Raw genomic sequence first — 13106 nt, 5'->3', positions numbered from 1 at the left:
TTCCTGACCAATTATCGCGTTTCACATAATCCGAAACACATGTATGGTAAGCAGGCTTTATTCTTCTTGACCAATATCAATTACGCACTAAACATACACTACTTCTGACTTCTGCAGTATTTTTCCTGTTCTTCATTGCTTAGCTTTATCGTATTTTAGTCAGTTTTTTCTTTTTATGAAAAAGTGTTTTTTGGATGGGAAGAAGGTCTGCATAATCGTTAAATATTCATCTCCTCTTATTTAACAGTCTTTGAACAAAAAAGGCCAGTATGCATCCGATGTCATGGATGCATGATGCATCAGCTGTCATGTTAGACTTTGCTTTCGAAAGGAAAAGCAGAGAAATAAAGTCAATTATTTTATTTATTTTTGTTTTTAATGGATGCCTCATTCATACAGGTAGAACCCTTTCAAAGTCTTCAATCAATGAATTTTGCATCCTGACCTAACTAATGTTAGTAAAGCACCACGCATCAGCTGCTTTACAATTAAATTAATTTAACACATAATTAGATATTTTTGTAATTCTAAAATTCCATTTAGTGATGAGTCAAAGTCCAAAGTAGTTAAAGTAGAGAAGAATAAAGGATGGAGCAATGGAGAGATATTTTTAATGAAGAGAAGGAGATGATAATGAAAAATGATAGAAAATGAAGAAGAACTGGAAAAGTTGGAAGATGAAGTAGAAGAGGAAAAACAAAGAAAGATTGCAGCTTTTGAGCGTTGGAAGAGATGGGAGAGAGAGAAAGTGATGAGACAAAAGAAGAAGAAGTTGATTTGAGGTGTGATGTGAACAATTTTAAACCACATCAGTCATTCAATTTTAATGAACAATGTCACGCCATCAAAATATAAAATACAGCTCACCTAAACTTAACGCCGTCTGAGAACACTTAACGGTTAGGGTAAAATTGGCTCATTTTTACAAAAAATATAACCCAATTGCGACGAAAAAAAACGATGACCCATTTGAGATTCCCATATAAATATGAGGACCATCCGAGGGTTTAAACCAATTAAATATTTACAGTAAAAATATTTGGACTTACTTTTAGAAGAGTGATTCTCCTTGCACTTCACCACCTTCATCCTGCACCCCCAAATTTACATTTTTGTCCTTCATTTAATAAAGTCAAAACATAATTAATATTTAATTAATGATTCCTAACCACAACAATTTTTGTAACTACCAACCACCCAAATATTTTTCTATTGGTATAAACCCTAACATGCACCCCCTTTTCTTCGTTCCATTGTTTCACTCAAGCATAACATTTTTTCAACATTTTGGTCACTGGTTGAGTCAGTGTTTTGAGTTGGTGGTTGTGAATCGTGGTGATGGTGATCTGTGCGGGTGATCCTTGATGGCGGTGATTATGAAAGGAAGAAGATATCACAATTTTCAGGTAGGATTTTATTTCAACACATATAACCGCAGTTAGATCTATGATTCTATACTAACGTCGTTCGAATGGCGGTTACAAAAAACTGCACTTCAATTTGCGGCTGCGCGTAACCGCACTTTCATATGCGGCTTTGGAAAGTTGAAATCTAACTTTTTTTCAAGTTAAAATAAATATTTTATTGAGAGATTTCATCATATTATTGTTAGATTATTTTATATGATTATAAATGAAAGAGAGACACGTGCCTTTATATTTTAAAGAAAAATTAATACTAATAATAGTAACTATATATAAAAATAACAGGTGATTACATTATAGAAAGATAGATGAGATGTAAGTCCTTCCATATTCTTAGTTTCACTAAATCTATATATATATATATATATATATATATATATATATATATATATATATATATATATATATATATATATATGAGTTTGTTAATTTATATAACTTTTCAAATTGTATTAAATTTTTAGTTGACAAATTTTTTTTATGTATTATGAATTCTAAGTTTTAAAATTAAAAATATTTAAATAATTTTTGATTTTTTTATTTTTATTTTAAATTAAAGAAAAATATTAAAATACTTCTATATTTAAAATACGTTTTTTCAAAATAATCTTGAAAACAAGTAAATAAAAAGAAAGGAAGAGAATACAAAACAGAGCAAATGAAATACAAACATGCTTGAATGTTAGTGAATATTGTTAAGCAATTCTTTCTCAAGACTTTCCTATTTTTCCTTGGGCAAAAAACTTCTAAATCAACAACTAATTTTCTTTAAGCAGAAGAGTAAGCTGAAAAAAAAAGTAATTACAAACATTTACCTAAATAAACGAATAAATTATGAGCAAATGAGGTAATTATGAATCTGTTGTATGAACGAAAACGCTAATTATTGATTGTGAACAAGAACCCTAAATAATCAGTCGAAGATAAAAAAATATTTCAGAAAACAAAAACAGAGCTCATGCGAAAAATTTGTGCGAACATAAATATTAAATGAAAAATACCAGAAAAATGTTGATCTCGAAGAAACAATGATAAGGGTACGTAGTGTTCATGAAGAAGTAGAAGCAGTGACGTTCATGAAGAAATGGTGATGGAAGAGTTCAATTCTAGAACGAGTGGAGTAATTTAGAAAAAAACAATTATATTAAAATAAAATATTAACTAAGTTTAAAGTTATTCAAATAGTATTAGCAGTAAAAAAGATTGTCACAATGGTAAACAATTTTTAGTGTTTATCATAATAGTTAAAATGTAACCTCTAATAAAATATATATATTATTTTTTTTAAATCACATGTTATTTATTTAGTGTGGAGTATAGGGTTGGGGTCTATTGTTTAAATTGTGACTATTGATAAAGATTTAGGCCTATCGTCTAAACTGTTTAGAGAATACCTGCAGAAAACGTTCAGATGATGTTAAGTTCTACAATTATGAATTAATGGTACATATAAATATATTATTTCCTTATCACAAAACTATATTTATAAATTTTGGAGTAAAGTTTTAATTAATAATAATCTAATTATGATCCAAATATAAATTAATCATACTTTTTATTTTTATTTTCCGGTTGAATAGTCTCATTAATAACTTATTGGATGATTTAAGTTAAGATTAACTATTTAGTCTTTAATTGATTGGATAATCATACAATGCAATTTTAAATTTGTATAAATTGCTTTCTAAGCACAAAATTTCTTAAATAAGAGCTAACCCAGTTCGCACTAAATAATTAAACTAAAACACGTTTTAAGGAAAATGTAGTCATCAAATCTATTTTACAGTTCAGTTAAAACAATTTTACTTAAAAAAACTAAATTGTGAATCACAGTTTCTCCCTAATTATATTATACTTAAAAAAACTAAACTTATTTTAACTAAAACTAATTAAACTATTTTACAGTTCAGTTAAAACAAACTGAACTCTACATAATTTAAGTGCAGTTAACTGTGAACCACAGTTTCTCCCTAACTGAGAATTTCACCCCCAAATTGAAAACCCTTGAAGTTAGGGTTCGAAAGGATTAGGGCTGATGTGTGCTTCTTCATGTGGCAGCCGTGTTTTTTTCTGTGTGGGATCTTCTTCCAGCTCTCCAATCACCATGCCAATCTTCTCTGCTGCTGGACCGTGAAGGTCTTCTTCTTGTTGCTGGACGTCTTCTTCTTGTTGCTGGACCGTGAAGGTCCTTGGACAGCCATCCATGCATCCACTTCTTCCAGCTGCAATTTACATGAAGTTTCTTCTCCTCCGTGAACATGCTGGCTGGCTTTTCCAATGAAAAAGATCACTTTCTTGGGTGGATGGATCCCATAGGACGAGACATCACTCCTCTTTGCTCCGTGTTCTTTTCTTCCTTTCAGCATGAGTTCCCATGTGTTTGTCGTTTACAAATTCTTTAATCAACAAAAGTAAGAAAAGGGGGCCATGTGTCCTTGTATTATTTTATTTTCCAGACACTTCAGCAAATGAGCACAAAGTGTAATATAAATTAGTTTACTGAACTGCACTATACTATGAGTGGACTAAAAAATAGTGCAGTTCAGTTCACTCGAACTACTTTTAGTTCAGTTTAGTTTAGGAGAACTGTTTTATAGTTAACTGCAAATTTTTATAGTATAGTGCAGTGCAGTATACTTTGCCCACCCCTAACTGTTCTGGAACAATATTTGACCCAAGTGGCCGAATAAATTTGATGACTTTGACCAAATGCAAACATTCACATGGCAGAAGAAGTTAGTTTAGCCACTTAACCATGTTCTTGAATAAACTATAATTTTAATATCGAAAAAATAGTTAATTTACTTCATACATAATATTAGTATACTAATAATTGAATATAATATTTACCAATATACTAACAAAATAAATACTCTTGTTATCTCTCTGTCTCACTCACACACAAATATATATTATAACTTTAGGATTCATTAACAACTTTTTGACAACGAATGTATCATTATTTTATTAGTTTGTATATTTAAAACGGATTAACCACAGTGATATTATAAAAAAATTATTAAAAAGAACATTTTCCATAACTTTATTTTATATATATATATATTATAACTTTATTGCTGATTTTATTTCAATTCTGCTTGGGGCCATATTATTTGACTCAAGTGGCCTAATAAATTTGAAGCCTTGGACCAAATGCCAACATTCACATGGAAGAAGTCACTTTAACCACTTAACCATGTTGTTAAATAAACTATAATTTTAATATGGAAAAAAATAGTCCTGACCTAATAAATATAAAAAATATTCATGATCACAAGAGAGATAGTAATTATCTCACCTTTTGATACACTAATATACTAATAGTATAACTATTTACCAGTGTACTAATGAAATAAATATTTTTGCTGTGATAATTTCATTCCAGTTCTATGCTACTTGATTATATTTCTTTATTTACAGACTTTCTGTATTCATTACCATTCAAATTTCCTTTGCAAAGTTTACTTTTTGAGATTTTTTAATATGTCAAGGTCTCCATAATCACCATGTTAAAGCCCATACAATATACTATCTTCTCTAATAAAACGATATAATTTACTTAATTTATATGGTGATACAATATTGCATACAAGTTTTAAAACTAAAAGTGTAAAAATGCAGACCAGTGCATTAAATTTGTTCCAAACAAGTATAATATAAAATACTATCATTTTGAAGTCTCCGTACATACTTTGGTTTATAATAATAATAACAAGATCATACAATGAAACCTTTGCATTGTGCAACTACTAATACTATAAAAAAACTATTGAATGGCATACATTCATCTGCATTTCATCATCAAGCAACAAGTGGGGATTATATTATGTAACGTCTGATATGACCTGCAGCAAAAAGTCACTATTATATATTGATGATAAGGTTTAGGGCAATTAGTTCTAAACAAGCTTACGGCTGCAGTTGTGGAGTTTTGCTTTAATTTCAAAGAACACGCCAAGAAATCATATTAAACAAAAACATAATTAACAAATGAGACATGATATTGTATTTTATATCATGTGTGGTTTGTACTATTATTTTTGTGTTTTGCCTTCATCCTCAAACCACTCACTGAGAATCATTCTATGCTTTATTTTCTTTAACCGACTTTGATTAAAAATTTCATGTGGCTATAATAATATATGATTATCCCATTAGTATATAAAAACCTTTTATCAGTGACATGCTACACACAATTTCAACCATGGGAAAAGTTTGTCCCCAAGCACTAGAATCTTCTACTACCTGCAGTTTCACTTGCAAGCAAGAAACTTTTACCCTATGGATGAAATCTCTTGTACTGAATGGAAAAGGGTGCACTGTCTTTGATTCCAATGGCCAGATTGCATACAGAGTTGATAACTACAACTGCAAGCATAGAGCAGAAGTTCATCTCATGGACCAAAATGGTGATATTTTGTTCACTATGCTAAAAAAGGTAAGCAAATTTCATGCACAGTCTTTCACATAAAATAACTGATGTATAACATTATTTTAGTCTTTTGTGGTTTCAGCAATATAAGTTGTCCAGATTCTGGGAGGGTTATAGATTTCCAGCAACAAGAAATGACCACAAAGGACCATGCTTTCGAGTTTCAAAAACTTATAAGATCTCTAAAGGGGGTTCGATCTATGAAGTTGAACTTGGTTTGGACAAAAACCAACCCTATATTCATAAAATAGAAAGCAGCACCTGCAATTCAGCTTGCAAAATATCTAATGAGGTTGGAGTGGTGGTTGCAGAGGTAAGGTTTCTTACATCTTGTTAATCAGCAAAGTTTAACCCACCATTAAGTTCATAATTCCTCAAATGTCTCATGAACTCAATTCATTCATCTTTAATATCTATCAGCGAGGGAGATATATGCATAAAAAACAATGCATTAAATGAAGATTGTTTAGTTGGTTTTTCTTTTACACATGTAGTGCAGATTTAGGTAAAAATTATGGGAATGGGTAAGTTTTAAATTTGAGTAATGGTTGGCTACCACACTTTTATCTTCGTTTGAGATACAATACAATACAAGAATAAAATGATTATAAAGAAATAAACTTTATCAAATCAATGTAAAAATTTTATACGTGTCAAAGTATCATTTATTTTTAAATTTAGGAGTAATGGTACTTACACACTTTTACATTCATTTGACACACAATATAAGGGTAAAGTGGTTATAAAGTGTAATTTTTTTTGTATTTTTTCAAGAAAAAAAAGAATAAAAAGTAAAAAAGAATAGTATGAAATGAATATAAAAAATTTGTGTCTTAAAGAATTATTTTTTTAAATTTATAGTAACGATAAACTGACGTACCTTTACATTCATTTGACACATATTACAAAGATAACATGATCATAAAAAAGTGAACTTTTATATTTTTAGAAAAAAAAAGTTAAAAAGTAAAGAAAAATAATGTGAAATGAATATAAAAAAGTTGTATATCAATGTATCATCAACTAAGTCATTTGTGTTTTGGAATTGGTTTTTGAAAGGTATGGATGTAATGACTTAAGATGTTTTAGTATTATTGAAAATCGATGAATACCTACAAAAAAAAATATATATATATATATGTAGAAAGTAGAAGATTGGTAGAAGAACATAGTAGAAGGATTTTAGAATTGTTATTATTATTTTACTTATACCTGTTTTTTGTGTTTGCAGCTAAGGAGGAAGAAGTCACATAGTGGAGTTGATTTAGGAGATGATGTTTTCACAATGGTAGTGGAGCAAAATATAGATCTTTCTCTAGTTATGGGACTTGTTGTAGCATACAATCTTATAAACTCTAAAATGTAAGTATTTTGGAAGCAACAGTTTCCACAACACTAGTGATTTACATATTGAGTGAGAATTATAGCACATCGATTGCTAAATACAGTTTCTGTGTTGAGCTTTGCAGAAAAGTGTGCGTGTGTGATTAATCAATCACAAAATGATTGAAATCAAATTTAATTTCACTTTTGTTTTCTTCCGGAAATGCAGCCTTTGATTCTCTACATACAAGTGTTAATGATACGTTCTTTAGCATAGTTTCTTTTATAGTATATTTGAAATAACCTTCTTTCTATCATATTCAATACTTTTATATATTTAAGAATCAAAGTTTAAAACAGTTTAAATACTTTTTCTTTTTTCATTCTTCGAAATATTTTTTAAAAAACAAAATTTTAATGAACAAATTTTCTACATAAATAACACACCATCTTTCAAATTTTCCTAATATATATCAACCCTAAGTTTACATTTATATTTTTAAGTCTTAATCAACATTGGTTTATTTTTGAGTTAAATCCTTTAAATAGTTTTCTTTGAAAAAATCAACTTAAATTCCTAATTATTTCAGTAAAAAGAGTCATTGGAGGATTTGATTATAAATATTTAAGAAAATTAGAAGTGTAAATTCAAACGGATGAATTAGAAGTGAAAAAAAGGATTAATTCATTCGATGTTTAAGATTTAAGAGGCTTTGGCTATCTATTTTATGTTGATCCTACAAGTATAAAGCTAATCCTCTACATTTTTAATTTGGAAGGAAAAATATTTTACTTCAATATTTTTTTATTAAAAAAGGTATAGAAAATGTCTTCTTCAACATAGAACCTGTTTGGGTTTTTTTAAATGATAAGTCAAATTCTCACATATATATTTCATAATGTTCATTTACGTATTCGATTTAATACTGCTAAATATTGCTTAAAATGATTAATTGTTAACATTCACAATTAATAACTTCTATAAGCACTTCCTAAAATTTGTAAGAATGTTCTACAAAAATTAAATAAAAACTATTAAATTATTAAATTTAAATTTTATAAATTTAGTAATTGTATTCTAGTTGTATTTTTTTTGTGTGTGGAATAAATATAAATAATCGTGTATTAAGTTAAAAATACTTGTTTTAATGCTTACATAGTTTTCCAAATTTCTTCAATTCTAAAGATTAACTTAAAACTTATGCAGAATTAGTTTAGATGAACATTGTTTTTACAAAATACTATTCATTAAATTATTTTTATATTAATACTTATAAAACAAATTAAGTTTATCAAATAATTGGATTTGTTTTCCAAAATATTTCAAAAATAATTTGGTTTCAGAATAAATTTGAATCTACCCCCAAAATAATTGGCCTTTTAAGTTCGCACAACTCCTAAAAAAATTCTTTACAAAATTCTAAGATAATATAAGATTAAAAATGATAAGTTCCACCTTCCCAACCCGATTCGAACCCAAAACCCGAACCCAATTTCAACTTCGTTGTCAACGACATCGTCTTCAACCGCCTCGCCGCACTCTCCCGGTGCCTCCACTCCCTCGCCGCCTCCGAAGAAGCTCCAAGAGGTGCCTCGGATCTTTGAGTTCGTGGACGCGATCGATGAAAAGGTTGTGCATTATAGGACGGGCAATGTGGCCTGCACGCCCTTTGGTTGAAAGCCTGGTGTGCTGCTTCCGATCACGTGTTCGCCTTCCTGGTGGAGGATGGCATAGATGTTTCCTCGCTTTACCATGAGTTCGTTAAGGCGCTGATTCCCAGTTTCTACTACGATGCCTCCAATTATAGCCTTCCATCTTTGGTGTTTGGTTGTAACGAGCAAGGTTTGTTCCAGCTATTGTTTTCTCTTGTTTGTTTATTCATCACTGCTTAATATTTGGCATTTGTTTGTTGGTAGCTGGTGAGGTTTAGTTTACATATGTTAGATATCAGGAACCACTGAATACAATTAAACCTTTCAAAATGTATTATAGGAAAATGGGGGAAAATAGGATTTAAACCTGATCTATCTTTTAGCTTGTTATTTAGGATTTCTCGTATGAGTTAGTTTCTGTTTCTGGGTTATTGAGTGGATGTTAGTTTTGAAGGTTCCCCAACCTTCTTTGAATATAAGTTCTTAACAGTGTGTTGCCATGTTTTCAGTATTTGGTTCCTGTTCATTATATTTTTCTGTATAGTATATGATTGAAGAGGAGAAGAACATGAAGCATGCGATTTGACATGTGATTTGAAAACGCAATTACACTTATTGTCAAAATATATCTAAAGAAAGTGCACTATATTTCAAATGATACCCATGTTAACGCAGAAAGGCTGTGTATAAAATAAAATGGTCATGCTTAGTAATATAGTAGATGATTTTTAGAACATGTGTAAAGTGTAACTGCCACTCATCAATGAACCTGAGCACAGGCATCATAACTGAATGCTAAGCCTGAAGGCTTCAATGAAGCTAAGCCTGAAAAAGGTAACGGAGAAAAGAATCAGATAAGGGAATGCCTGAGCATGAAGGACATACCAAAATGCAAAGACATGGAATTGGAAGCTCCGAACATGGCAATGAAAATTGAGCTTTTGGATAGAGAGGGGAGATGAATCAGTTGGGATGGGAGTATCCCTTGTGAGTTGTCAAACAGGAGAAAGTAGATATCGTGCTATAAAAAGACCCATGGGATGCATTTTTTTCTTCCACATAGCGCAACCCAGCTGACAACTTTGCATATCTAGAACTTTGAGAAAGCTTGCCAGTTCCATGAGTTTACAAGTAATCCCGGAAATCCTATTCTGATCCCACCAACTTGTGATACTAGGTTTGAAGGCATCAGAAATGGCAGGAAACTCTTTACGATTAAAATCATTACAAAATAATGGATACTAGCCTTTGTTAAGGAGCAATGGGAGTGCCACCAATCTGAACCTTATCCTGTGTGTTATTATGATTTTGAAAATGGAGATGATAAACTAAAGATCTGGACAAGTTCTTTGCTAATCCACTTTGTGTAACTTTTGAAATGTGATTGCAATATTAGTTATACTCTGCTTATTCAATACACCGGCACAGTTCATTGAATATAATTAGTTTCTGGCCTCAGGTAAACACGGAAACAAATTACAGATGAATGATAAGACACGGCTTTTCCTAAATCAGTTATTTGGCACATGGGATCAAATTCTCTTTCCAAAGCCATGGAATGAGTTCAGGCTGTGGTATGAAGAGAACATGTCAATAGGGCAATAGGCCATTTCTTGAGGGGATGGTAATAAAATGCTTTTCAAGAGAAAAACATATATTGTTCTTTAGTCTCATCTAATTCTCAGTTCTGCTCTCTTATACATGTCAGCAGTTCCTTTCATTCCTAATTTCAGTTCTGAAAAATTTTCAAGATGGTATAAGAAAAGGGTAGAGAGGAAAGAGTTTTAAGTGTTTCTCACAGAGCTGCTGGAGTAAACTTTGGGAGAACAGCTAATTTAGCTTACATATTCTTGTGACCTATTTTGTGTGATCATTTGTAACAAAATTAAGTCGTCAATGCGAGGCTTAAGATGGGACAGTAAACTGAGTCGAATTATATTCTCAAGATTGAATTATTTAAACATCTAAATCTCTTAATATTTTTATTTTCATCATAAATATAGATGCTTTTAAGGGAACGTATTAAATGATTTTTGTTACTTCCAAAAAAGGAGATATTGGTCTAAAAACTATCACTTCTCCAGGAGTATTATTCTCTATTGAAGTGAATAATATATCAACATTCACCATATATCTCAACAAAATATATAATTATTTCACCCTGGATTTTGTTTTTGATTTATTAATTAAAAATAATTTCTAAAGTGTAAAAATAAAATAAAATAACCGATTGGCTGATTTACAGGAAGTGAGACGAGGAGGAATTGAATGGAGAATCGGAAGACATCAGCGTACTACGAGAACAGAGCGGTGCAGTTCGGGGTAGTGAGCACCGATTGGCTTGCTCAGGCTCAGTCCGCCACTGTCCCTCGTACCCCTTCTTCTCCTCCTCCATCTCCTCCTCTTCCTCCTTCCCACACTGACGCCGACGAACCCTTCTCCGTCATCCAGGAGTTCGACACCTGGCGCAAGCACCCCGATTTGGCGGAGGCCGTCGCCGCCATTCGTGCCTTGGCCGCCGTCATCCGCTCCAGCAAGGCCACCACCATGATGCAGCTCGAAATCCAACTCAAAAGCGCCTCTGATTCCCTCAAAGTAACCACCCCCATCCCTTCTCTTCTCATTGAAATTGATTTTGTGATTATTATCATTAACCGATTCTGTTCCGGTGTTACGCTGCACACAGTGTTGGGATACAACCTCAATCTCCTTAACCGCCGCCTGCGATCTCTTCATGCGATACGTCACCAGGACTTCCGCTCTCGAGTACGAAGACTTCAATTCCGCCAAGTCTCGCTTGCTCGAACGCGCCGATAAGTTCGGCGAAATCTCCTTCAAGGTAACTCACTCACTCAATCACTCCCCCACCCCCCTTTCACTCACTCGCATCATCACTCTTTCAATCGGTTCCTTTTTCAGGCTCGCGAAATCATTGCAATGCTGAGCCAGGATTTTATATTCGACGGTTGCACAATTCTTGTTCACGGTTTCTCCAGAGTCGTGCTTCAGATTCTCAAACTCGCTGCACAGAATAACAAGCTCTTTAGAGTCTTGTGCACAGGTTCTGCTCTCTCTAAAGCAACGAGGTTTTTTAGTTTTGAAAATATATTTACCGCTTTAATCTCTTAATTATTGTATTCTGATTAAGTTCAAACAGTGATTTGAAGAATGTTTTGTATTTGAGCTTACTACTCAGCTTGATTTCTATTATTGCCAGAATTAGCTAAATAGTTTTTAAAGGAGTAACTTTAAGGAGTAACTAAGAAAGAGGGTAATATTTTAAGGATGGAATTGATGGATCACTCTTAATTTTTAGAGGGGAGACCAGATAGAACGGGGTTGCGGTTTTCCAATGAGCTGGCGAAGCTTGATGTGGCTGTGAAGCTTGTTATAGACTCTGCAGTGGCTTATACTATGGATGAGGTTGACATGGTGTTTGTTGGGGCAGATGGAGTTGTTGAAAGTGGTGGTATAATCAACATGATGGGAACTTACCAAATTGCAATGGTGGCTAAGAGTATGAACAAGCCAGTTTATGTGGCTGCTGAAAGTTACAAGGTATGCTTTGATTCCATTTTTCTGCCTAGTTGTTATATTGATCAATAGGAATTTGATTAGAATACACTACTGTTTAACACGGTAATTTTTATGACTTAATGACTTAGGCCATTGATTAATAGTGTCACGAGTCTTGGCTTGTTTTATTAGTACAGTATGTTATAAGAAGTTATAAGAAAAGAGTCTTAACCAAAAAAATCAGTTGATTCCGTATGAGAACCTCTTAGACTTAATTCAACATTATGCTTCTTCTTCTGCTCAAAGTGGAATTTATAAGAGTCACCCAATAATGGTTCCCATGTATGAACAATGGTGAGATTATCATGTTTTGTAATAGACAGTTTCCTTAAAAGTTGGGTATAAAATTCTGTCTAATTGATTGTTAGAATAAGATAATTACCGTGTATCAAAATAAAACTCGATTAGTAATGGACCTGCTACATACCTGTATGTAATTGACAGTTTGCTCGATTTTACCCTCTGGATCAAAAGGATTTGGCCCCTGCCTTACGCCCTGTTGATTTTGGTGTGCCTGTTCCATCCAAGGTTGAGGTTGAATGTTCTGCGCGGGATTATACTCCTCCACAGTATCTCACTCTGCTTTTCACTGATTTAGGTGTTCTTACTCCATCAGTTGTTAGTGATGAACTCATCCAGCTATACTTGTAGCTATTCCTTTATAACTATCTTTCCATTCATTTAAATTGTTCGCCTCA

The 13106-nt window shown here is 32.2% G+C and overlaps 2 protein-coding genes across 3 annotated transcripts; both read left to right on the top strand.

Moving 5' to 3' along the window:
• The first annotated feature begins 5609 nt into the window (after positions 1 to 5609).
• LOC108346316 (protein LURP-one-related 11) lies at positions 5610 to 7397 on the top strand. The gene is made up of 3 exons (XM_017585365.2): positions 5610 to 5862; positions 5939 to 6169; positions 7088 to 7397. The coding sequence occupies exons 1-3, from the start codon at positions 5629 to 5631 to the stop codon at positions 7220 to 7222; spliced, it is 600 nt and encodes a 199-aa protein (XP_017440854.1). The 5' UTR covers positions 5610 to 5628; the 3' UTR covers positions 7223 to 7397.
• Positions 7398 to 8645: 1248 nt separating this feature from the next.
• On the top strand, positions 8646 to 13106 carry LOC108346313 (uncharacterized). Of its 2 annotated transcripts, none has more exons than XM_017585364.2 (6): positions 8646 to 9022; positions 11078 to 11427; positions 11519 to 11671; positions 11752 to 11893; positions 12149 to 12390; positions 12883 to 13106. In XM_017585364.2, the coding sequence occupies exons 2-6, from the start codon at positions 11101 to 11103 to the stop codon at positions 13057 to 13059; spliced, it is 1041 nt and encodes a 346-aa protein (XP_017440853.1). In that variant the 5' UTR covers positions 8646 to 9022; positions 11078 to 11100; the 3' UTR covers positions 13060 to 13106. The 2 variants fall into 2 exon arrangements, with proteins under 2 accessions (XP_017440853.1, XP_017440852.1); XM_017585363.2 differs by having other exon boundaries at positions 8652 to 9022; positions 12853 to 13106.

This window comes from Vigna angularis, chromosome 9 (assembly GCF_016808095.1).
Source record: "Vigna angularis cultivar LongXiaoDou No.4 chromosome 9, ASM1680809v1, whole genome shotgun sequence".
NCBI lineage: Eukaryota > Viridiplantae > Streptophyta > Magnoliopsida > Fabales > Fabaceae > Vigna > Vigna angularis.
This window is presented reverse-complemented; position numbering and strand designations above follow the sequence as displayed.